Source organism: Schistocerca serialis, chromosome 11 (genome assembly GCF_023864345.2).
Source record: "Schistocerca serialis cubense isolate TAMUIC-IGC-003099 chromosome 11, iqSchSeri2.2, whole genome shotgun sequence".
NCBI lineage: Eukaryota > Metazoa > Arthropoda > Insecta > Orthoptera > Acrididae > Schistocerca > Schistocerca serialis.
In genome coordinates this window covers 80,806,554-80,831,166 of record NC_064648.1, presented here as the reverse complement: position 1 = coordinate 80,831,166, position 24,613 = coordinate 80,806,554, and the positions used below count along the sequence as shown (strand labels likewise).

The following is a 24,613-nucleotide window of genomic DNA, read 5'->3' as shown; positions in this document are numbered from 1 at the left end:
GGGAATGCAGTGGGGAAGCCAGTGGGCATTCTGGTGAGATCCTCTCCTGGAACTGCAGGTTATGTAGCAAGAGTAAGTTGATAGAGGAGCAGGAGCGTAAGATCTGTGCCCTTCAGGTGCAGTTGAAAAACGCACAGGAGGAGCTAGATAGGATTAGGAGGGAGAAGGGGGTTGGGGAATGGGAGCTGGCTGTTGGCAAGAGATCTGCTAGGAGAAGGAGATTTTCAGATAGTTTTACTATTGGTGTTTGTAATAGATATGACCAACTGTCAGAGTCTAGTGGAGAGGAATCTCTAGTAGCTGTAGATGTAGGAAGTATGCAGCAGACCTCAGCAGTTACGGTGGCTAGGACAGTTGCAAAGTCTAAGAGAAAGACGAAGGTTCTGCTGTTAGGTAGTTCTCATGGTAGAGGTGTAGGCCAGCAGTTGCAGGAAGTTTTGGGGAGTGAGTACCAGGTCACCAGCATTGTGAAGCCTAATGCAGGATTGGCTCAGGTGACTTTTAACATAGGGGGGTTGTGTAGGGATTTTACTAAAGAGGATCAGGTAGTGATTGTGGGTGGGGCTGGTAATAGTATTGACAGGGATGGGGAGTATGACATAGATGGTGACCTGGAAAAGATAGCCACTCAGACTGGCAACACGAATGTGCATTTCGTGGAACTGTTTCAGCGTCACGATCGGCCTCATCTTAATACAGCCGTCAGGCGTAATAACATGAGACTTGGGGGTGCGTTGATGACAGAAGGCATGAGTCACATTTCAGTGGTGTCGGTGGAGTCTATCAGTAGGACGGGTTTCACTAGACATGGCCTGCACCTCAACAGGTATGGGAAGGGGAGGTTGGCAAAACTTATAGGTGACAGCATAGGTGGGGGTGGTGGGATCACTCATGGGAAAATTCCGGTAGTTGTGGGTGTTAGAGCTGTACCTTTTTTAGATTGAAGTCAGCTGATAGGTATTCCTGCTTAAGGGAAGTCTCTCTAACAAAGAAACCACTTTCTACAAAGCTTGGGTATCCGATTAATGAGGGAATGAGTATATTTCATCAAAATATACAAGGTATTAGAGATAAAGTTAGTGAACTGCTTATAGATGTTGACTCTGAAATTATTGGTATATCTGAACACTTCTTAAGTAAGGAGATAATTCAGAGGCTTCCTTTACCAGGATACAGGTTGGCTGGCAGCTTTTCTAGGAGCTCTATGCGGTGTGGGGGAGTAGCCATGTATGTGAAAAACGGTATCCCATTTGAGTCAATTGATGTTTCAAAGTACTGCACTGAAAAGGTGTTTGAATGTTGTGCAGGTGTGGTTAAATTTAGTGGAGCTAAACTTCTTACTGTTGTTATTTATAGATCCCCAGACTCCGATTTCACAACATTTTTGCTAAAGCTAGAGGAGGTTCTTGGTTCACTTTATAGGAAATACAAAAAGTTTGTTATATGTGGTGACTTCAATATTAATTGTATAAGTGATTGTGCAAGGAAAAGGATGCTGGTAGACCTCCTTAATTCATATAATCTTATGCAAACCGTATTCTTTCCAACGAGAGTGCAAGGGAACAGTAGAACAACCATAGACAATATTTTTGTTCATTCGTCATTATTAGAAGGGCATTCTGTTAGCAAAAAGGTGAATGGCCTTTCAGATCATGATGCACAAATTTTAAGTCTAAAAGATTTTTGTGCTGCAACACATGTTAAATATAGTTACCAACTTTTTAGGAAAGCTGATCCAGTTGCTGTACAAACTTTTATAAACCTTATCAAGGAACAAGAGTGGCAAGATGTTTATAGTGCTGATACAGTAGACGGTAAATATAATGCTTTCCTCAAGACTTTTCTCGTGCTCTTTGAAAGTTGCTTTCCGTTAGAACGTTCAAAACAGGGTACTAGCACAAACAGGCAGCCTGGGTGGCTGACTAAAGGGATAAGAATATCTTGTAGAACAAAGTGGCAATTATATCAAAATGTTAGAAACAGTCAAAATCTAAATGCAGCAGCGCATTACAAACAGTATTGTAAGGTGCTTAAAAAAGTTATTAGGAAGGCAAAAAGTATGTGGTATGCAGATAGAATAGCTAAGTCTCAGGATAAAATTAAAACCATATGGTCAGTCGTAAAGGAAGTGGCTGGTCTGCAGAGACAGGTCGAGAATATAGAATCAGTGCGTAGTGGGGATGTCCGTGTTACTGATAAGTTGCATATATGTACAGTACTTAATAATCACTTTCTGAATATAGCAGGTGAACTAAATAGAAACCTAGTCCCAACAGGGAATCATATAGCGCTCTTAGAAAAAAGTGTTCCGAGACTGTTACCTGAAATGCTCCTCCATGATACTGACAAGAGGGAGATTGAGTTAATAATTAAATCACTAAAGACCAAGAACTCTCATGGATATGACGGGATATCTAGCAGAATACTGAAATATTGTTCCACGTATGTTAGCTCAGTACTTAGCCATATCTGTAACTTTTCCTTTAGGAGTGGTCAGTTTCCTGACCGATTAAAGTACTCGGTAGTGAAGCCACTTTATAAAAAGGGAGACAGGGATAATGTTGACAATTATAGACCTATTTCTATGCCATCGGTGTTTGCTAAAGTTATCGAGAGGGTTGTACATACAAGGTTACTGCAGCATTTAAATTCACATAATTTGCTATCAAATGTACAGTTTGGTTTTAGAAATGGCTTAACAACTGAAAATGCTATAGTCTCTTTTCTCTGTGAGGTTTTGGACGGATTAAATAAAAGGTTGCGAACGTTAGGTGTTTTCTTTGATTTAACGAAGGCTTTTGACTGTGTTGACCACAAAATATTACTGCAGAAGTTGGAACATTATGGAGTAAGGGGAGTAGCTTACAATTGGTTCGCCTCCTACTTTAAGAACAGAAAGCAGAAGGTAATCCTCCGCAATATTGAGAGTGGTAATGATGTTCAGTCCCAATGGGGCACTGTTAAATGGGGCGTTCCCCAAGGGTCGGTGCTGGGGCCACTGCTGTTCCTTATTTATGTAAATGATATGCCTTCTAGTATTACAGGTGATTCAAAAATATTTCTGTTTGCTGATGACACCACCTTGGTAGTGAAGGATCTTATGTGTAATATTGAAACATTATCAAATAATGTAGTTCATGATATAAGTTCGTGGCTTGTGGAAAATAATTTGATGCTAAATCACAGTAAGACTCAGTTTTTACAGTTTCTAACCCACAATTCAACAAGAACTGACATTTTAATCAGACAGAATGGGCATGTTATAAGCGAGACGGAACAGTTCAAGTTCCTAGGCGTACGGATAGATAGTAAGCTGTTGTGGAAAGCCCATGTTCAGGATCTTGTTCAGAAACTAAATGCCGCTTTATTTACCATTAGAACAGTATCTGAAATAAGTGACATTTCAACACGAAAAGTAGTATACTTCGCATATTTTCATACGCTTATGTCATATGGTATTATTTTTTGGGGTAATTCTTCTGATTCAAAAAGGGTATTTTTGGCTCAAAAACGGGCTGTTCGAGCTATGTATGGTGTAAGTTCGAAAACCTCTTGTCGACCCCTATTCAATAGTCTGGGAATTTTGACATTGCCCTCACAGTATGTATTTTCTTTAATGTCGTTTGTTGTTAGCAATATTAGCTTATTCCCAAGAGTTAGCAGCTTTCACTCAGTTAATACTAGGCAGAAATCAAATCTGCATGTGGAATGCACTTCCTTGACTCTTGTGCAGAAAGGAGTGCAGTATTCTGCTGCATCCATTTTCAATAAGCTACCACAAGAACTCAAAAATCTTAGCAGTAGCCCAAACACTTTTAAGTCTAAACTGAAGAGTTTCCTCATGGCTCACTCCTTCTATTCTGTCGAGGAGCTCCTGGAAGAGATAAAAAATTAAGCAAATTCCAGTGTTACATTCTTGATTTTCTTTATTTAAACTAACGACTTGTCGCCTGAATATGTTTCTTATATTTCATTTTATCTGTTTCTACAATCGTGTTATAATTTCATGTATTGACTCGTTCCATGACCATGGAGACTTCTCCTAAATGTGGTCCCACGGAACAATAAATAAATAAATAAATAAAATAAATAAATGGAGTGTCCTGATCAATATGCTAAAAATCCTGAGTGGTAGGGTGTGTGTCTTGGGATGGGGCAGTGATGCTTAAAGGTCACATTTTACGATTTATTTTGAGTAACTAAAAAATTGAGTTTCCCCATACAGTATCAAACTACATGAAATTTGCTAAAAATGTTCTTTTTGCATCTATGACTAATAGCTTCCGCATTTCAGGGAACAGAAAAACAAGATTATTAACAATAGTGCTTTAACTATACGAAATTAATTATCTTTAAATGGAGGGTTTAAAAACAAATTTGTGTACCACATGTAAGTGTAGAACAGCCATATTGCAGGATAAATCATGTTCTGGGAGCGCAACAGGATGATGGCGAGGTATTGGGAGTAGAAGCAAAGGACAGATAGATAGCCAGATTATGTTCATGCTCTTCCTTCTTTCACAGGTCTGCAAACTGAAAAGTGGTGATTCCCCATTCTATCTACCCCACTATGTCATAAGAAGCCACCAAAGGTTGTCTCACAAAGTTATTACAGCTGTCCACAATGTGAAGAGCGCAGTACCACAGTCTGCAGACATGCCTGGAGGCCATTTATTTTCCACAGAATGCGTCAAGATTTAATGAAAAGATTATATCAGTTACTAATGACATTAGCACAAGAACCACATACAGACAGTCTCTCTGAAAATCTTTCCAGACTGTTCTATGCTGTCAGAGGTGAAATTGATTGTGTCGTCCTGTATGGAAGCTGTAGCCTTCTTGTGGGAAGTGGAAATTCCACCAGCATGAGTGCTGCTTGCTTTTCAATTTACACAGACTATACCTCCCCAGCATTTGTCCAGTTCTCTTGTGTGAGTTGACAAAATAAGTTCACTGAGCTCATGTTTGTACAGTGGAGTTATTTTCAGTTTATTAAGGAAATACTTTGTTATAGTTGTTTGGTGAGATATTATGTAAAAAAATCTTAACAATGCAGCTGTGAGTGTCTCCCACACTGAAGAGCCTGTCTGAACTGTAACACTCTGTCAATACATATGTGACAATGTCAATTTCTTTGTTTTTTCTAAGCCTTTCTGGAATATTTTTTCATGGTATGAGGGATTTTAAAATGCACCTCTCTAGCTTTTGCTTGCCAAAATTTAAAGAGACTGAGTCTTAAATTTCGTTTGTCTACAACAGAGACTGGTAACCTGTTATAAAACTTCAGATGTTTCAGCATAAGAAAAGCAGTGCATTACAGCAGATTACTGTTCTACACTCCTGGAAATTGAAATAAGAACACCGTGAATTCATTGTCCCAGGAAGGGGAAACTTTATTGACACATTCCTGGGGTCAGATACATCACATGATCACACAGACAGAACCACAGGCACATAGACACAGGCAACAGAGCATGCACAATGTCGGCACTAGTACAGTGTATATCCACCTTTCGCAGCAATGCAGGCTGCTATTCTCCCATGGAGACGATCGTAGAGATGCTGGATGTAGTCCTGTAGAACGGCTTGCCATGCCATTTCCACCTGGCGCCTCAGTTGGACCAGCGTTCGTGCTGGACGTGCAGACCGCGTGAGACGACGCTTCATCCAGTCCCAAACATGCTCAATGGGGGACAGATCCGGAGATCTTGCTGGCCAGGGTAGTTGACTTACACCTTCTAGAGCACGTTGGGTGGCACGGGATACATGCGGATGTGCATTGTCCGGTTGGAACAGCAAGTTCCCTTGCCGGTCTAGGAATGGTAGAACGATGCGTTCGATGACGGTTTGGATATACCGTGCAGTATTCAGTGTCCCCTCGACGATCACCAGTGGTGTACGGCCAGTGTAGGAGATCGCTCCCCACACCATGATGCCGGGTGTTGGCCCTGTGTGCCTCGGTCGTATGCAGTCCTGATTGTGGCGCTCACCTGCACGGCGCCAAACACGCATACGACCATCATTGGCACCAAGGCAGAAGCGACTCTCATCGCTGAAGACGACACGTCTCCATTCGTCCCTCCATTCACGCCTGTCGCGACACCACTGGAGGCAGGCTGCACGATGTTGGGGCGTCAGCGGAAGACGGCCTAATGGTGTGCGGGACCGTAGCCCAGCTTCATGGAGACGGTTGCGAATGGTCCTCGCCGATACCCCAGGAGCAACAGTGTCCCAAATTTGCTGGGAAGTGGCGGTGCGGTCCCGTATGGCACTGCGTAGGATCCTACGGTCTTGGCGTGCATCCGTGCATCGCTGCGGTCCGGTCCCAGGTCGACGGGCACGTGCACCTTCCGCCGACCACTGGCGACAACATCGATGTACTGTGGAGACCTCACGCCCCACGTGTTGAGCAATTCGGCGGTACGTCCACCCGGCCTCCCGCATGCCCACTATACGCCCTCGCTCAAAGTCCGTCAACTGCACATACGGTTCACGTCCACGCTGTCGCGGCATGCTACCAGTGTTAAAGACTGCGATATAGCTCCGTATGCCATGGCAAACTGGCTGACACTGACGGCGGCGGTGCACAAATGCTGCGCAGCTAGCGCCATTCGACGGCCAACACCGCGGTTCCTGGTGTGTCCGCTGTGCCGTGCGTGTGATCATTGCTTGTACAGCCCTCTCGCAGTGTCCTGAGCAAGTATGGTGGGTCTGACACACCGGTGTCAATGTGTTCTTTTTTCCATTTCCAGGAGTGTATATGGAACATGATCAGTACCGTTCCATCAGATTTATTCACACCCATCTTGGAAGACACACCATGGATGTATGTGGTAAGTGGGTCCACTCAGTGCAGCCCATTTCAGAACTGCAATAATTTCCACTAATTCCTGAATATGAAAGATTTATGCATCCTATCACTAACACAGTTAATAGTGAGAGACCTGCAGTACCTGTCTGATAAATCATTAATTCACCAAGTGACAGCAACTTAATTACACAGCTTTACAACATGCTTTCAACAGTAGACAGCAACAAAGTGACACATTTACCAATTCAGCCCCTTTCACACCAACACAATCACATTTATAAACTAAGTACTTCTCAGCCCTGCTTTCAGGCTTGTATTTTACACAATAGCTCACATAATACAAGCAGTGAGTATTGAATTAATAATCTGAAAATAACAACACTATATAGGGTGTCTTTTTCCACCATTTACAAACTCCAGGAATTGATTGATGAGAGGATATAAAAGAGAAAAGATCTTATGTCCAGAAATGCATGATTTACATGCCAGAGACCATTTATTAAATCATACATTGTTTCATAGATTGTGGTCTAATATGTACTGTACCATCCAGCCACAGTTACTGTATGCATGGTTTCCTACATCATGCCGTAGGATCCTCTCCTGCCATAGTAATTGGTAATGTCTCCAATTCACTTCTCTTATCGACTCACCTTGTAGTGGATGTGATACAGCATTGTACACAATCATTCGATATTCGTATTGAGAGCTTGCAAACATGTTTCCTTACAGAAAGGCGAATGGCGACGGCTAGCAGGGTTGTATCAGGAGACCTATCCCCACCAATAACAATCACAGCATTCAATGTTTCACTGTCTAAGACAGGGTTGCTTCAGGAAGCAGGAAATCATGAAGGCCGTACCCAAAATATGCAGACACCAGACTTAAAGGAAAATGTAGTTAACACTGTGGAAGGCCATTGCTGTGTTAGTTCCAGACAGTCGGCCTGCCAGTACAGTGTAACCCAGATGACCATGTGGAACATTCTCTGTGACAATTGTTGCTACCATTAACTCTTAAGACAACAGGGCTTGCTTGCTAGTGACAGATTTTCCACATCAGGAGCAATTCAGTCTCTAGTCCCTTCACCAGACAACCACAGTTCTAAAATTTGTCATCCATCCTATTCACAGATGGTCAGTCACCTTTATGCTCAGTGGTATCTTCAGCTTTCGTAACGGTCATCTATGGGACAGTATGCAGAGCCCCCGTGGTATGGTGACAATGAATCATCATGATCAGTGGAACAAAGGATTATGTGGCTGTATATGATGGTGTTCCAGCCCACTTCATTGTTGATGCCTGGACCCATCACAGTTGTCTCCACTGGTCGTGTATATGATTGGGGGGAGGGGGGCAGTTGCATGACCTGCTCATTCACCAGATCTCAACCCATACAATTTCTGGTTATCTCAAAAGTATTGTATACACAGAGTCCATTCCAGAGACATGGGGTTTTATTAGAACAAAAAGAAACAAAGTATTGCTAGACACGTGAAAGATCTCCTGCGCGCGTTGTTTGTTGATGATCGTGTGCTCAGCCGCCACTTTCATCATGCTTGGGCTGCCAGGTCCCCAGACCTCAGTCCATGCGATTATTGGCTTTGGGGTTACCTGAAGTCACAAGTGTATCGTGATCGACCGACATCTCTAGGGATGCTGAAAGACATCATCTGACGCCAATGCCTCACCATAACTCTGGACATGCTTTACAATGCTGTTCACAACATTATTCCTCGACTACAGCTGTTGTTGAGGCATGATGGTGAACATATTGAGCATTTCCTATAAAGATCGTCTTTGCTTTGTCTTACTTTGTTATGCTAATTATTGCTATTCTGATCAGATGAAGCACCATCTGTCGGACATTTTTGAGTGTTTGTATTTTTTTGGTTCTAATAAAACCCCATGTCATTCCAAGCATGTGTGTCATTTTGTACCTCTCTATCTACTTTATTCCGTGATTTATGCAGTTTTCAAATTTATACTGACTTTTTGATCACCTAGTGTATGCTATACATCAATCTGCACAGGACTTTGTAAGAACACTGTGACATAATGTTTATTCCAGTATCGAACAACATGACCGTAATGTCTAAATGAGATTTTTGAGCTCAAACATATGCTTCCTGACACCTGTTTAAACAAGTACTGCATTCACAAGCACCTGAACTACAAAACTGTTTTTGCAATCGTCAGATGTTTCTACAGTGTTGTGGGTAACTGTTGAAAAATAGTTCTATTGGTCTCACAAATACTCAGACACATGCTATAAAGTGGCATGCACAGTTTAACTGTAGAAGCAATTGGATGTTAGTGGGTAGCAATGTGACCTTTCAATCACATTTATGATGGCATGTTGAAGAGTAATGCCTACAAATTTATGTGAAAACGCATACAGATTTTTGGATAAAATTTCATTAACATTCTACATGTTTATTCTTCATCTCTACATATTTATGTCGCAACAAAGCCACATTGGCAATGAAAACATTTCTCCCAGTGAGTGATCAGTTCATTGATACTGTCACTGTAGGCTGTTCAACTCTGTTGATGGAGCCACAGCCTCACCTCTACTTGCACCACTTCATCACTATAAGACCGAATTCCTCAAAGATGTCTTTAAGTGTTGGCCTATGCAGCCATCCACTTTGAGCTGAGGTTAGCGGCTCCGTCTGTTTCATTATGAGTGTGAACATCTGAATGTTTGGACATTACTGACGTTGATATAGTGAAAACAATGCACTGCATTCGTTCTTCTGTGGATTCAATTGGAGGCCCATTTTGACATTTACAAACTTGACTAGAACACACTATTTCTCATGCAATGACATAGTTCCATTACACACTGCAATGTTACACACTACAATTCAAAGTTGCATAATAGTAGTGTTGCAAGTTGTCAGTGAAATGGGAATTCGACCATGTAATGTGCATGATAAGTAATACCTCAATTGATATTGAGAACAGAATAAAAATATTCGGCAGCATTACTTTTCAATGAGCCTCCATATTATGAGACAATGGGAGAAGTGCTAGGAATTTAACTAACACATTTCTTCAGTGTTTATAGATTTTTCCATCACAGGACAATGGTCACAGACAGAGGTTACACAACACTGTGAGGGAGTGTAGAAATCCAGAAAAGTTAGTGGGTGTACTGAGGAGACAGACAGGGACAAGAGCAAAGGTACAGATATGAGAGAGATGATGACGTGTACATTTAAAATGCGTACTGATTTGGGACAAGATTCTACTTGTCACCATGAATGCTCAACATAATATTTGACAGAGTAATGGAAATAGCAAGGGTCCCAACTTGATAGGGCACATGAAATAAGTGAGGTTTGTAGTCCAAAACGCTAAGAAGCCAGATGTGTTGACTCTTCCCTCAGGAGTGGTGCAAAGTGACCCAGTGCATACTGGGAATTTGATTTACAACCCTAGAGAAGTTTTGATGTGTGGGCACAAACTTACAGCTGGATATTAAATGAGGCAGCATCAGTACATTCAAAAATCTGAAACTATGAAAATGATTGTTACTTAATGTAGTGTGTCCAGCAATACTAAAATTTAGGCTTATATTAGTTACAGCCCCAGGGTTGGTTTATAAACAAAGTTCTTAAGTATTGTAAACACAACTGAGAGAAAATCTCATCTCTATCATCTTTGGTCCATTCTGAGACTCTGATGTCTGGACAGAAAGAAAAAACAAAAAGTGTTGGAAATGACATTGTTGGAACAGTGTCATATGTCAGAAAATATTCAAACAAGAGCTGTGAGCATGAGAATGTGTTAGCATTACAAATGCAAACAGGATGAAATAGACAGGGGATTTAATTAAATATTAAGGAAAAGTCGTTCAGTGGATGCAGGAAACAACACTGTAACTGCAGGCAAACGATAGTGAGTAGAAGAGGAAACGTGTTGACTGTCCTAGTTCAGTAGTTCTGCCGTGAGATGTCAGCTGGTCTGCTTGTGACCCGCAGAAGTATGTGTTACAATGGAAAAATCAGCAGACTGACTTACATTGTGGATCTTAGATACTAGATGGAATACAGAGGGTTTTTTTCAAATACGTTTTCTGCTCCAAAACCCTGTATTAGTGCTTTTGTTGCAAATACCCAGCTAACATCTGTGTTTGTCTTACGTAAAACGTCAACGAAAAATCACATTTATGTTCAGTTTCTGCAAGAGGCAATGAAAGTTCTACAGGAATGTACTGGCAAGCAAATTGTAACTTGTCCGAGCAGAAGTAGTCTTGCTGATGGGTGACGATTTTCAACTCGGAGACGTAGAGATACCGAAATGATGCTGCTGTTGAGAGAGACATGCAACCTCTTTTCCACAAGTATTTAGGTATTTCGAAGGTACTATTAGTGGTTACTCTTAGCGCCAGTGTGTTCTTTCAGAACAAAAGCTTTTACTGTATAGTTACAATGCCTCCCCATTTCATTAACTTTTTGTGAGCCTGTGCGTTTTGTGCAAAGCATCACCAAGAAAATATAAGTGTGTCCACTAAGTTATTTATCTATCTAATGAATAATCCTGTTGATTCTGGAGAACTATCTGGTCGATAATTGTAGTTGATTATGCCATCGTTAAAAAGTAAATCACTTTTATCACATCAACCACTTTTTATTCAATTTATGACACGAATAGCGTACGAAAATGCCCATATTCTTCCGGTCTCGTCAAATGTGTTTGATGTTGAGCAAGGAACTTTAGTTTTTATGCCAGTAATTCCTAGACACTGCTGGACCTCTTTATTCAGTTGTGTACTGCGCCATAAGAAGTGAATGCAATAAGTGTCATTCTGGCTTGCTCTAGCTGGATAATTACTTGAATCAATATATGTTAGACATCACTGGGAGTGACATTGTGACTCGAGTATACTAAAATAGGGTGAATACAATTATGCATCAGAGCAACAGATAGCAACACCAGAGCAATGATAGGCAAAGTTATTACTACAATTGTCTGAAGTATATACCCATATATCGACGAAACAAACTTTCAGCAAAGTGTTATTGAAATGTAGCTTTCCTTGTGCTTTACTTCATCAAAAATCAGCATGTCTTTGTTTTCATTTTGCCGTTTCCGAAAATAATTCTTAATTGTGCTACAGCCTCTTGGTTAATTTCACATGAGCAATTGAGATTATTTACATCTGGAGACGTTTCAGAACATTGTTGCAACAATGCGTGCCTCAAACCATGTCTATATCCTTTGAGCTTCTAATTTTCAAGGGCATGCTATCCAGAGTAAATTCATTGTCACATCACATAGTGCATTCTCTTGCTGTTTCTAAATTGGCATTTCTTTAACATGGTGGCAAATATGATTTTCTGTTTTTACTGAGTGTACAGTGATGTAGGACATTCGACTGAGCCATCTTATGGTTTTCATCTGAGACTTGATTCTGGAAGAGATTGATTTTGGCATTTGCTGTCCTTAATTTATCACGTAATCGGACAATTTCCAGTTTCTGGCACATCAACATTGTTTTCATGTGATGACTACTCCGTTCAGCACTGATCTGCACCCTACATTTCCTTTAGCAGAAGAAGCACTGGCAGACTTTGAAACTGCAGCTTGTTTACTGTCTTCCTTCCACAGCTTCCCTTTAGCGAGTGCTTGATGGAAGATTTTCTTTTGTGTAATATTTTCGACAGATATTTCAGTAAACTGGGAAATACATGAGGAACCACTGAGCCGCTCTGGTTTTAAAAGACCGCCCTTGTCTAGCAATTTCAATTTATTTACTGACGATAAACATTTGTTGTTCCTCACTGAAATGTGAATCTCACACAAAACAACTCGGAGTCAGATTGTCTTTTCCAGGAATTGCTGTCAACCATTTTGAAAATTTTTGGAGAACTACAAAATATTTACCTTAAGTTTCTCTTCAGCCACATCGGTTCATTGGATCGAAAAACGTGGACATGTTTGGTTCGTTTTCTTCTATAAATACCAGTTACTATAACTCTCAACACCTCTTTATAATCACAGCCCCGGCCGCGGTGGTCTAGCGGTTCTTCAGGAACCGCGCGACTGCTATGGTCGCAGGTTCGAATCCTGCCTCGGGCATGGATGTGTGTGATGTCCTTAGGTTAGTTAGGTTTAAGTAGTTCCAAGTTCTAGGGGACTGATGACCACAGATGTTAAGTCCCATAGTGCTCAGAGCTATTTTTATAATCACAGCCTTCAACTCTTAACCATTCACTCACAAGTCCGTAAACAAAATCTCAAAATAAGTTGGGGCAGAAGCAACAAATGCCATCCGATTACATGTTAGCTTGAGTCTCAAGTGACAGTGCTACTCGTAGTTCTTGGGTATATGAAGATGGTACCTGTTCTTTCAGACATGTCCGAAATGGCTAACTGGCCATTTGACCATCTTCTTCTATGTGGCTGCACAAACAGTGCCCGAACTCTTACGGGAATTGGTAAAAAGCCGCGAGTAATTAGTTAGTGGGTAGGGGCACTATGAATATAGCATGGGACAATAGGATGGGAATGTGGGTCTCGTGGTAGGCATGCCAGAGATAAGTCCCTGCAGTTACACTATCATCTGTGCCCTTGGTGGCACAGATGGATAGAGCATCTGCCATGTATGCAGGAGATCCTAGGTTCAAGTCCTGATCAGGGAACATATTTTCAGCTGTCCCCATTGACTTATATCAATGCCTGTATGGAGCTAGGGGTATTCATTTCATTGTAGTTCTTGGGCTCGCCGCCTTTCCAATCCTATGTTAATGCACAGGGAGTAAGCACACCCTCCTTCTTCTTGCTACGGCAAACTGTCAGGTTACCAAAGGAAGGATAGGGCTCAGTAAGCACCGTGAAATACGGTATGTAATGACAGATTATGTGTAAAATTAGTGCAGTATGGCACAGTGTGAAATTATGGAGATGCATGTTGGCAGAATAGTTGCTCATTAAAATACATTTTTTAAAATTTTTTGTGTATGCGTGATACAAATCTCTGAAAACTTGTATCATATTTATAAAAAAAAAGAAATATTGAGAGCCATGTCATAAGTACTGAAGGCTGTAAGCATTTTTAACTGAGAGTTTTTTTCTTTCTTTCAGTGTCTTGAAGATAACTTGGGAATCTCTCATCCAAATGATTTTATCAAGGAGGATCCTGAACTAAATTTGGAGGTATGTAAAACTTAGAATACTGTAAGCATTTGCATCTCCGATTTATTGCATGTAGGGTGATAAAAATGTATTTGTGTAATTGCTTAATGTAAGGAATGCATTCCTGTGAGACAGGCATAGATTGAGTTTTCTTGAGCTAAGTGCAATTAATAACTTTACAGTACTGTTGTACTATTCCACTTATTGTGGATTAGCAACTGTTATTTGATAATTGTTCTGAATAGAATCTGAACAGAATTTGTAACAATGTGTTTAACCATATTTTCAGTGACCCTTCTGAATGTTAAATATTTTGTATACGTTTAAACCACGAGAGTGCAGATCATTTGAAAAATATTCTTCCTTTCAGTAACTTATGATTCATGCATTGCAGAAGAGTACAGTGCACATGATTCATGTTTTCAGTGAATTATTGATATTTGTCAGTTTGAACAAAAAATTTTCAAAGGTGCCAAAGGTATTAAGTGTGATACAATTTGTATGTGATAGATCACCCTTGCTACATTGTTCTTAGAATAGTTACAGTATGGCTACCTCAGTGGTACATGCTGATTTACTAATAGATTTGTCAGTCACAGAAAAACTCTAGGACCTATGCAGGTAAATCCGTGTATTACCTCAACGTAGAAGTCATAGCAGGTCCAAATAAATTATCTACAGCTTCGATAAGGTCTGCTTGTATGAAGCATAAAATTTAATCCAGTAAAATAAAATGTTGTGGTAATAATTTTGTCCACTTTGTGTAAGAGAAAGTGGATGGTTAGATTCATAAACTTCTCACAGGAAGAAGACATAACTAATATTGGGGAATATAAGGTAGAGTACTGAGAAACCTGATCAGAAGACTTACTATGCAAGACACTGTACAGTGCATGGCGGTGGGTATGTTCCACCACTGTTAGTCATTTCCTTCCCTTTCCCGCTTACAAGCAGAGCAAGGGAAAGGCAACTATCTCTTGCCTCCATAGAAGCCATAATTTCTCTTGTCTTTGTGGTGTCTGTAAAGACCCTCAGGCACATTGATATCTGGTGGTTGTGCAAGCATACCAGTCAAGGAAAAAAATTATCATGCTAGGGACAGTGCATATGGTATATAAAAAAAAGAGTGAATCTGGCATAACTGGTTCCTGCATCACATTTTCTCTTCCCAAATTAAGCATTTGTTTGTTAGGCTTCATTCTGTTGTATATGCGTGGTGTAATAATAATTTTCTATGGGGCACAGGCATAGTAGTTTTTGCATATGGTATTCACTTTAGAGAATGTGTTCAATATTGAAATCAATTAATTTAGCAAATGTGTTCCTCTACTGTCACTGCTCTGATATTTTCCCACATTACATCAGTTCACAATAAGAGGTAGATCGACACCTTGGACTATTAACTTAGTTGTTGGCATTGTTCTTCATAAAATCTTCCATTAGTAAACGTGCCTCCGCATCATTTCAATGTTGCTGCTTCGTGCTATTGTGGGGAAAATTAATCTGGAATGCATAAATTTTAATTCCATTTCGTCCACTATCTTTACAATCCACAGTGCACTAGGAAAAAGTATTTGTCTATGTTTACAAGTTCACCATCCATGACTGTATACTACCCAACAGCAACCCTACATAATTGATGTCTTCCCATTGTTATGTCAAAACTCACAATTTATTGGTACATATCTAAACTCTGACTTCTAGAATATTACAATCACTAAATCCTATTAATAGTTTTCTGTTTCAGTATACACAAACAGATGATTTCAGAATTAACAAAAGATACTAGATGAAAAAACAGTAAACAGAAAAATAAAGCTCTGTCTATCTCTGACAGTTACGGAGGATACACAAAGTTTGATGCATTATAGGCAAATATTAGTGTACAAATCAGACACAAAAACTTTCATTATGTTTCCTTTACAAAACACACTGATCAACATTTACATCCGCAGTATGCTTCAAATGCCAGTTCCCTAAATTTTCTCAACATTGACTCAAAAAGAATGTCATCTGCCCTCCAAGGATTCCTCTTTCAGTATCTGAACCATATCCATAACATGTGTGTGCTAATGAAAGCTAATAGTTGCAAATCTAGAAGCATGCCACTGAATTGCTTCAATGTCTGACTGGTGGGATGTCCCATTGTCAAGCATGCGTACATTCCAACAAAAAAATTTTGGAAAACAGGAGTTCAAAAGAGAATATATGAAAATTGTGAGATAAAGGTGGGAAAATGAGATCAAAATCACACCCCCACACTTTAAGCCTGCGAAGAAGCTACAAAAATCGAATTTTCTGAACTCCGCTTTACGTGAGTTTCAGATAGACCATGTTGTTATAACAAGTAAGGATACAAATATTCTCAGTGTAAGAACAAGAGAGGAATTTTTTTAGTCCTTTCAACGTCTCTTGCATATAAACACTAGATTTCAACCTGTCAGGAAAGAAACACACATGAATAAATCACTCATTAATCCATTTTTCAACAAATTATTCATTCATATACCATGAATTGTAACAAACTTGCAGACAGAACCATTATGAGATTATGTTAACCACAAAGGAAGAGAGAACACAGGTAGTGGAACATTGCCTATGATCAGGGTCTAGTAGATGCAGGGGAACAAGCATTGGAAACTTTAAATGGTAACAAACACCAGAAAATGGCAGGAATTCTTAAAAGTATACAAAAGAATGTTCAAGACTATAATAAAGTGTAAACTGGGTCACTTGAAACTAACATAAAAGTAACAGGTTTTATCTATTACTTTCACTCAGTTCTCAGCTGTGTGCCTCTGAAAGAACAATTAGTTTTGGAAGCAAAACAATTCTGATTAAAAATCATCTGTTGAGGGACTGAAGGAAATCAGTACTTTTCAAAATAACGAGTCATGTGCAGAAGACAGAAACTCATATTAGAAGTATGGAGATATGGATACTGAGCAACAGTAATCTCACACAAGCAACTGGCAGAAGTATGTTAAACATTTGTAAAAGTGAAAAAATTACTGAAGAGTGGAAATTTGCATTAATTGATCCTCTTCATAAAAATGAGATGAAACCAGTCTGAATAATTAGAGAATTTCACTGCATCCAGTTATGTCCAAGATTCCTTAAAAAGCCCTGTGAATGCAACTGGACAAACAAGTAGGCCTATTAATAGGAGAGGAGAGTATAGGGCACGACTTTGCAAGCTAAATTGTGTAGAGAACAGATATGGGAACCAAAGTCAGTTTTGCAAAGATGACGATGTGTAAATACTGTGGCAAGTTATGCCAAGTGTTAGAAAGGCTTATGATTTGACAGAAAAAGACTTGATTCAGTATGTCAGAGGAATTCAAAATTGACAGGAAAACAGTGGCAGTTACCCAATGGACATAAATGGGTACAACACTAGACATTAAACTGATTGGAGAAATTTCAGAATCATTTGAAATGCACAACAGTGTGCAGCCAGAGATCCGCGATCCACTCCAACTTAAAATAATTCTGAAAAAGTTATGAAGACATATGGGAAGGAGATAAGGGAATCCAAATCGAAATTAAAAAAGAGCAGAGCATTAACATGGGTGTATGGCTTTTGTAGACACTCTATATTCTAAGATACTGTATAGAAGCCAAACTTGTCCTGGAGAAGCTTCATAAAATGTCAAAGAAAACTAGTCTACAAATCATCTGTGAGAAAACTCATAATGGAGAGATTATCTGTAGGCTTCCTGTCCATTACTAACTTTGTATGAGGAAGTATCACAAGATTACATACATTAAATATCCAGGAGAGATCATCCAATCACCAAGACATTTATTTATTTATCCTATTCTGACAAGGGCCATCAGGTCTCTTTTGCATTGGACCAGGGTTTCCCACATACATCATAGTTACCTAAGAAACAATTTTAATATGACAAATAGTATTGAAATGATATGAGTGTCTGAAGTGGCAATGTAAGTAACACTGACTATGAACTAATCTAGTTAATAATGACAGTACTAGTAGTATTACAGCTGTTGCCACTAATGTGGTGGTTGTAACAGTAGTAATGACAACAATAATAGGGGCAGGAATAAAAAGGATTTATAAATGTACTAGCTATAGTGAGTTCCATGGAAAGCAAATTTAAGAAGCCTTCACTATCTAAGAATTTTGAGAAAACAGGAAGATCTGGGTGGAGCATAATTATATGCTTCCATGTCAGTTCAAAGAGCAAGTTAAAAACAGCCAAACCTGGGTATTTCACGACGTTTGTAGAGAACACACAGTGGCGACTTTCTGTTAAGGGATGTGATCTCTATGAACATATTCCTCTTGTCTATCTTCATGATTGTTGAATGTGTGTGACTTTAGGCCAGTGAGGTTATGAGAACAAAGCATACCAGAGTGCATTATGGTAGGGGAGCAAGGTTCCTTGAAATGAAAGTGAGAGATATCTCCAGGAGGAGGGAGGTTTTGTGGCCAAGGCCACCATGCTTTGCACTGGTCAGTGAATGGTCAACTGAAGACAGGAAGAGAAAGTTCCTGGACAGAGGTAGAATAATCTATGCACAACAACTCCGAAAGTAAGATAAATGGAATGACAGAGTGCTGTCTTATTATTGGTCCTAATGATGAGTAACCACAGTAATATGATGATAAATTATTAAAGTAGAAATAAGACTGTAAATTATCATCTGAATCAGAGCCTTGTGAGCATATTGAAGTAATAGTGAATTAATGAATAGTATTGGTATTGGAGTTATGAGAATTGAGCAGAAAATTAGTACTAAAACTAATCCTAGACAAACAGATAATAATAAGAGGGGAAACTGTTGTAAATATAATATTAGTAAAACAAGTTGTTTCTTTGCAAAATAAAGACCTGTAAGTAAACACAAAAAATTAGTGGCAATAAGAGTTGACAAATTTTTTAGCTTCTGACGTCCAGACACTCCAGCTCATCTGCATTGTGGACTGATCATTCCTATTTTAGTTCTTCACCATTATCCTGCCATCGTTTGTCCACAAGTTTTACAGCTGAAGTCTTGGGATCACACTGTCCAAAACTTCAGGCTTTCAAAAGTGAGATCCTCGCTTATTGTCAAACCTAATTTCAGGAGTTTCTGGCTCAAAAGCTTGTCAGCTGATAGGGAGTCATTATAACAAAAAATCTATTTTAGAACTACTACTGTAATATCTCTGTGCTTTAGAAAGTACTGCGATTCATGGTCAAACATAAATGACTGAATGATAAGCAGGAAAGAAAAATTCTCAGGAAAATATTTGGACCAGTTTTCTGTGAACGAATTTGGATATGGAGTCCCTTTAGAGAGATTTATAGACAGACAGAAACAATAACCGACAGCTTTAGATAAAGTGACAAAATATTGTGGATGCATCACAGGATGACCGTCGACAGGCTCACAAGGCAGATCTTTGAGGTAGCAAGCACTAGCAAAAGCAATTCAAAATTGGTCATAGGTACAGGAGAAGTTGGACTCTCACAAGATAACATAATAAATCGGAAAAGAGTCAAGAAAGACCATGAAACATACTTAAACAGCAACACATGGAAAACAGAAATGGATATAAATGTTTGGAAGACCACACTATGTGATCAAAAGTATCCAGACAGCTGCCTGAAAAATGGCTTAAAAATTCGTGGCGCCCTCCATCAGTAATGCTGGAATTGAATATGGTGTTGGCCCATCCTTATCCATGATGACAGGTTTCATTCTCGCATGCATACGTTCAACAAGGTGCTGGAATGTTTCTTGGGGAATGGCAGCCAATTCTTAACAGGTGTTGCACTGAGGTGAGGTATCGACGTCAGTTGGTGATGCCTGGCATGAAGTCAGCATTCCAAAACATCCCAGAGGTATTCTAAAAGATTCAGGTCAGGTCTCTGTGCAGGCCAGTCCATTACAGGGATGTTATTGTCGTGTAACCACTCCGCCATTGGCCGTGCATTATGAGCAGGTGCTCGATTGTGTTGACAGCTGCAGTTGCCATCCCCAAATTGGTCTTCAACAGTGGGAAGCAAGAAGGTGCTTAAATCATCAACATAGGCCTGTGCTGTGATAGTGCCACACAAAACAACAAGGGGTGCAAACCCCCTCCATGAAAAACATTGACACCATAACACCAGAATCACCTCCGAATTTTACTGTTGGCACTAACACAATGGTAGGTGATGTTCACCAGGTATTTGCCTTACCCACATCCTCCCATTGGGTCACCACATCATGTACTGTGATTCTTCATTCCACAAAACAATTTTCCACTGTTCAATTGTGCAATGTTTTTGCTCCTTATACCAGGCGAGGCATCGTTTGGAATTTACCTGCGTCATGTGTGGCTTATGAGCAGGTGCTCGACGGTGAAATATAGGTTTTCTCACCTCCCACCTAACAATCATAATACCTGCAGTGAATAAAGATGAAGTCTGGAATTCCTGTGTGACGGTCTGTATAGATGTCTGCCTGTCACACATTACAGCCCCCTTCAACTGCCAGCAGTTTCTGTAAGTCAACAAACGAGATCAGCCTGTACTTTTGTGTGCTGTATGTGTCCCTCCACGTTTCCACTTCACTATCACATCAGAAACAGTGGACCTAAGTACGTTTAGTAGTGTGGTAATCTGGCTAAAGTGATACCCAATCACCTGACCAAGTTCGAAGTCTGTGGGTTCCGCAGAGTGCCCCATTCTGCTCTCTCATGGTGTCTGATGACTACTGAGTTCACTGATGTGGAGTACCTGGCAGTAGGTAACAGCACAATGCACCTCATATGAAAAACTGATACTTTTTGGGGTGTCTGATCAAAAGTATCCACATTGTGTATGTAAAGAAATTGGGAAGGATGTAGGAATAGGAAGGAAATTTTAAATTTAGACACTATCTCCTAAAAGTTAATGTATGAAATAGTAATAATGATAATAATGTCATCTGGAAACATCTCCCATAATTATCAGTGTGAGGAGATTAGCAATAGTCATAGGTATCTGATTGTCAGTAGACTTCACAGAAGTAATCCGCAGTAGCAGCTTCTGCTTTTTAATATGCTATGTGTTAGTCTGCAACCCTCTAGACAATATGATTTGTGAAATACAATGTGTAGATCCAAGAATGAGTGAATGAAAAATAACTAACTTACCAACCAACCTTCCCACCCTCTCTCTGACCAGGAAAAATGAAATAAAAAAGTTAAGAAATAAATTCAGCACAAGAAAACAGAGTAAGATTACCCTATTTCACTGAAAGGGAAGTGATAGCTGTGGAACCATATCGTGTGTAGGTTCCAAAAAGGTTATATCCTGGATACGAATAAAGATACAAATGTAGGATAACTTAATGTTCAGATGTATAGCTATAAAGCTTTTATTTGCAGGGAACCATTCAATTTATCATGAGTACATCTTCAATATGCATGCATGTGTAATGGGGTACTTTTCACAATTTGGTTTAAGTTCAGTGTTTTCATTCACTTTCGACAAAAGTTCACTATTCCTTCAACTGGACACACAAAAATCGTTGAGGCAACAGACTTGTTCCATACTTATTGAAACACATTTGGAGTTCTTGTGCTCAAAGTTGTTTTTTTTACTTAGTGAACCTTAAGTTACTGCATGGCAAGGCAAATAGATGGAGCCTTCCACAAACCCCGACAAAAAATGACATACTGTGAGATCAGACAAAATTCAAGGTGGGCAGGTGAATGTGAGATGTGTATGCCCCTTATGGTTGATACATAAATAAGGCAGCTTATTTTTTAGAAGTGCTCTTTCATTCAGGTGCCAGTGTGGTGATGCTCCATCCTGGTGAAAAATGATTTTTTTTCTCTGGATAGTTTCCTTCGCATCTATCTTGAAACCTTTTGTTATTTCTATTTACGTCAAAATTTCATGTGTTGTGAAGTTCCTTGCTGTACTGATTATATTCCTCATTAATAACATGAAAGTGTTGCTTCATTAAATTACATAATTTGAATAACAAATCATGACCACCACCAAGAAATGGTTTCTTCTCCCAATTCACAATACTTTATCCTTGTCTTTATTACTCATTTTCAATGCAGTTATTTTTTAAAAATCAATTATTTCATATAGTTACCTTAATTCAACTTACTGTCAGAGATGACTCAGTCTTTCATGTTACTGTGAAATAGTTTGTTTAATCTGACACGTTTCTCATTAGGCTATCATCTTCGGGTTTGCTGACCGAATTTCTGGATTATCCTTGATGTTAAAGGTTTTCTGCTAGGCTCCAGTAACAAACTTGTTTCAGTGCTTGCTGTCTACATTCTGATGGCTTCTTCATATTTATTCATTGTATACTGGCTCTTTATAATTGGCCACCTGAATTTATCTGCAGTTGTATTAATCCCTCCCCTGCTGTGAAATGTGTGAAAGCACATTCATTCATTTGGAGAGAACACTGTCCTCATGTTGACCATGTTGTTTATTTCATATTTATGATACTACACAAATCTTTGTCATTTATATGAGTATAAAATAAAACCACTTCATGTAATAATTCCTATCGCTTTCATGTCAAGCTGTACTCCTGAATTTCTTCTGTGGATGAAACTGATGTGACATTTAACGACTTTGATGTTCCATGCAGTGAGCTATCTCAAGAGAATGGCATAGTATTGAATGCTGCAGTTGTGAAAAAAATACATTTAATAGCAGTTCAGATAGATATTTTTTCAGTTCTTTCCTTTGCCAGTTTCATCAACAAAAATCGGACGAGTTTTTACATTTTTCTCCCGTACTTTGCCTAGCTGTATGTGCGTGACAGGTGAAAGGTATTTCAGGCATTTAATTTTGAAATATCAAGTAGGAAATTTGTTTTCCAATAAATCAATGTTTCTATAGTTACTTACACAGCTAAAAACAAAATGCTGAAATGAAGCGTTAATTTTTACCTATAATTTTCTTCAATAACTGCTACATTTATGTGGTGTCTCTTTGGTAATACTATTTCCAAGTATTGTTTGGAACATTCAGATGTTAGTGGATGTTAATCCATTTTTATTTATTTACTGTTTCATCAGTGTTAAATAACCAGTAATTCTTTGTACTATTTCAGGTGGCAGCCTCAATAAGAAATGCATCTGATAGTTTAAGGTACGTTTTTATTCTTCACTGCAGAATTTTTTGAGCAGTATAAATTTTTAGTTACTCCATGTGAAAGGAAAACAAACAATAATCCCTAGGGACCAAAATACAATAAGTTATTTTCATAAAGTTCTGTTTTTGGATTTCTATTTTTTCTATATATTAACCATTTGCAGTATATACATACAGTATATACTGACTACAGCAACATTATGCATGTTATCAGCGAAGACACTACTATATCTACTATTCTGTTATTGCAGAAGATTAAAAAGATGCTTTAAAATATTACAAGGTACATCAGTCCCATTTATAACAGTGGTTTGCAATAACTGCACAAACAGAACAAAAAAGCCATTTATGATTAACTGTCAATCCAAGCTTCCAATAATGAGAGTAGATGCAAGGTGAAGCATTAATTTTATGTTCTTAAAACATATCAGTTTCTCAGATTCACTCATCACCCAAGAATGTTGTTTACTGCTGGCCCCACAATGCCACAGGTCACCTTTTGTTTTATGGGTTTGACTTGGCAGAAGTTGTAAAGAAAGACTAGTTTTGTCCACATTGCTGGCGTAAGATACAGCAAAGTTTTCTTTCACTTGGTCAAATTCATGCTTGCCCTTCTTCATAAACTTCATTCATTTCATTGCCTATCACTGAGCATGAAATTAGGCCTCTCTTTTGGAACTTATACAGCCAACAAACAAAACAATTGAAGTCTGTTTTGAATGTCTAAATTTTCCGCAGTCTCATTTGTTGTTCACTCAATTATATTTCCACTTATAGGCACATTGGAGGTGCACATATAGCTGAAGCACTGTAAAAGTAAAAGGTCAGCATCTTCATATATAACACTGTGAAGTCACTTCAGTATGCACCTGGAACACAGAGCAGCAGAATTAAGAACTTTTCATTTAAATAGTGTGGATAATGTAGATTGGATGAGTCTAAACCTTCTTCCAATTGTGCTGTTTTTCAATACACCATATTCTGCTTCCTGCAGAATTTTTAGTTTTACTTGCTTATCTGTGCTTTTTGCTTCCTACTGCATGACAACCCTTTCACTTCTTGGAACTCAGTGTTACTACTACTGGCTCTATTTAAAGAATATAAAAGCACATCTCAACATGGAATTGCACTTGTTGATAGAATCTAGTTTTTCACGCTGTTTGTGTCACATTTGTTTTCCTTGTTGATGGTAATTGCTCAACAGTATTATGCACAAAGGTCAGCTAGAGAAACATTAGGAAAAAAGAAAAACATTGACAGTTCAGGTTTAATGAAAAATGTAATGATGCTACAGACTAAAACACAGTTTGTAATTCATGCTGAATGAAATTTGTTAACCAGTAACACATTGTACAATATCATGCACATCACTGCCAGTACTGATATTCTGCTGGTGTTAACGAAGTGCTCATCTTAAGTGAATTCATGTTAAGCATGATGTTTGAAAAATACATGATGGTTCATTATTATTCATAAGTAAAAATATTACAAAGCAGTTATGTTAGTAACACATTCTATAAAACAGCTGGTTTGTGTGTCTGTTCTT

General features: G+C 39.0%; 1 protein-coding gene across 1 annotated transcript in view; it reads left to right on the top strand.

Annotated features, from left to right (window-relative positions):
- Window positions 1–23,098, top strand: part of LOC126426475 (uncharacterized) — a 115,817-nt gene extending 92,719 nt beyond the window's left edge. The window contains exons 4-5 of the mRNA XM_050088386.1: window positions 13,907–13,978; window positions 23,027–23,098. Coding sequence (XP_049944343.1) covers window positions 13,907–13,978; window positions 23,027–23,098 — 144 coding nt within the window. The remainder of the gene's footprint in view (window positions 1–13,906; window positions 13,979–23,026) is intronic.
- The last annotated feature ends 1,515 nt before the right edge of the window (window positions 23,099–24,613 follow it).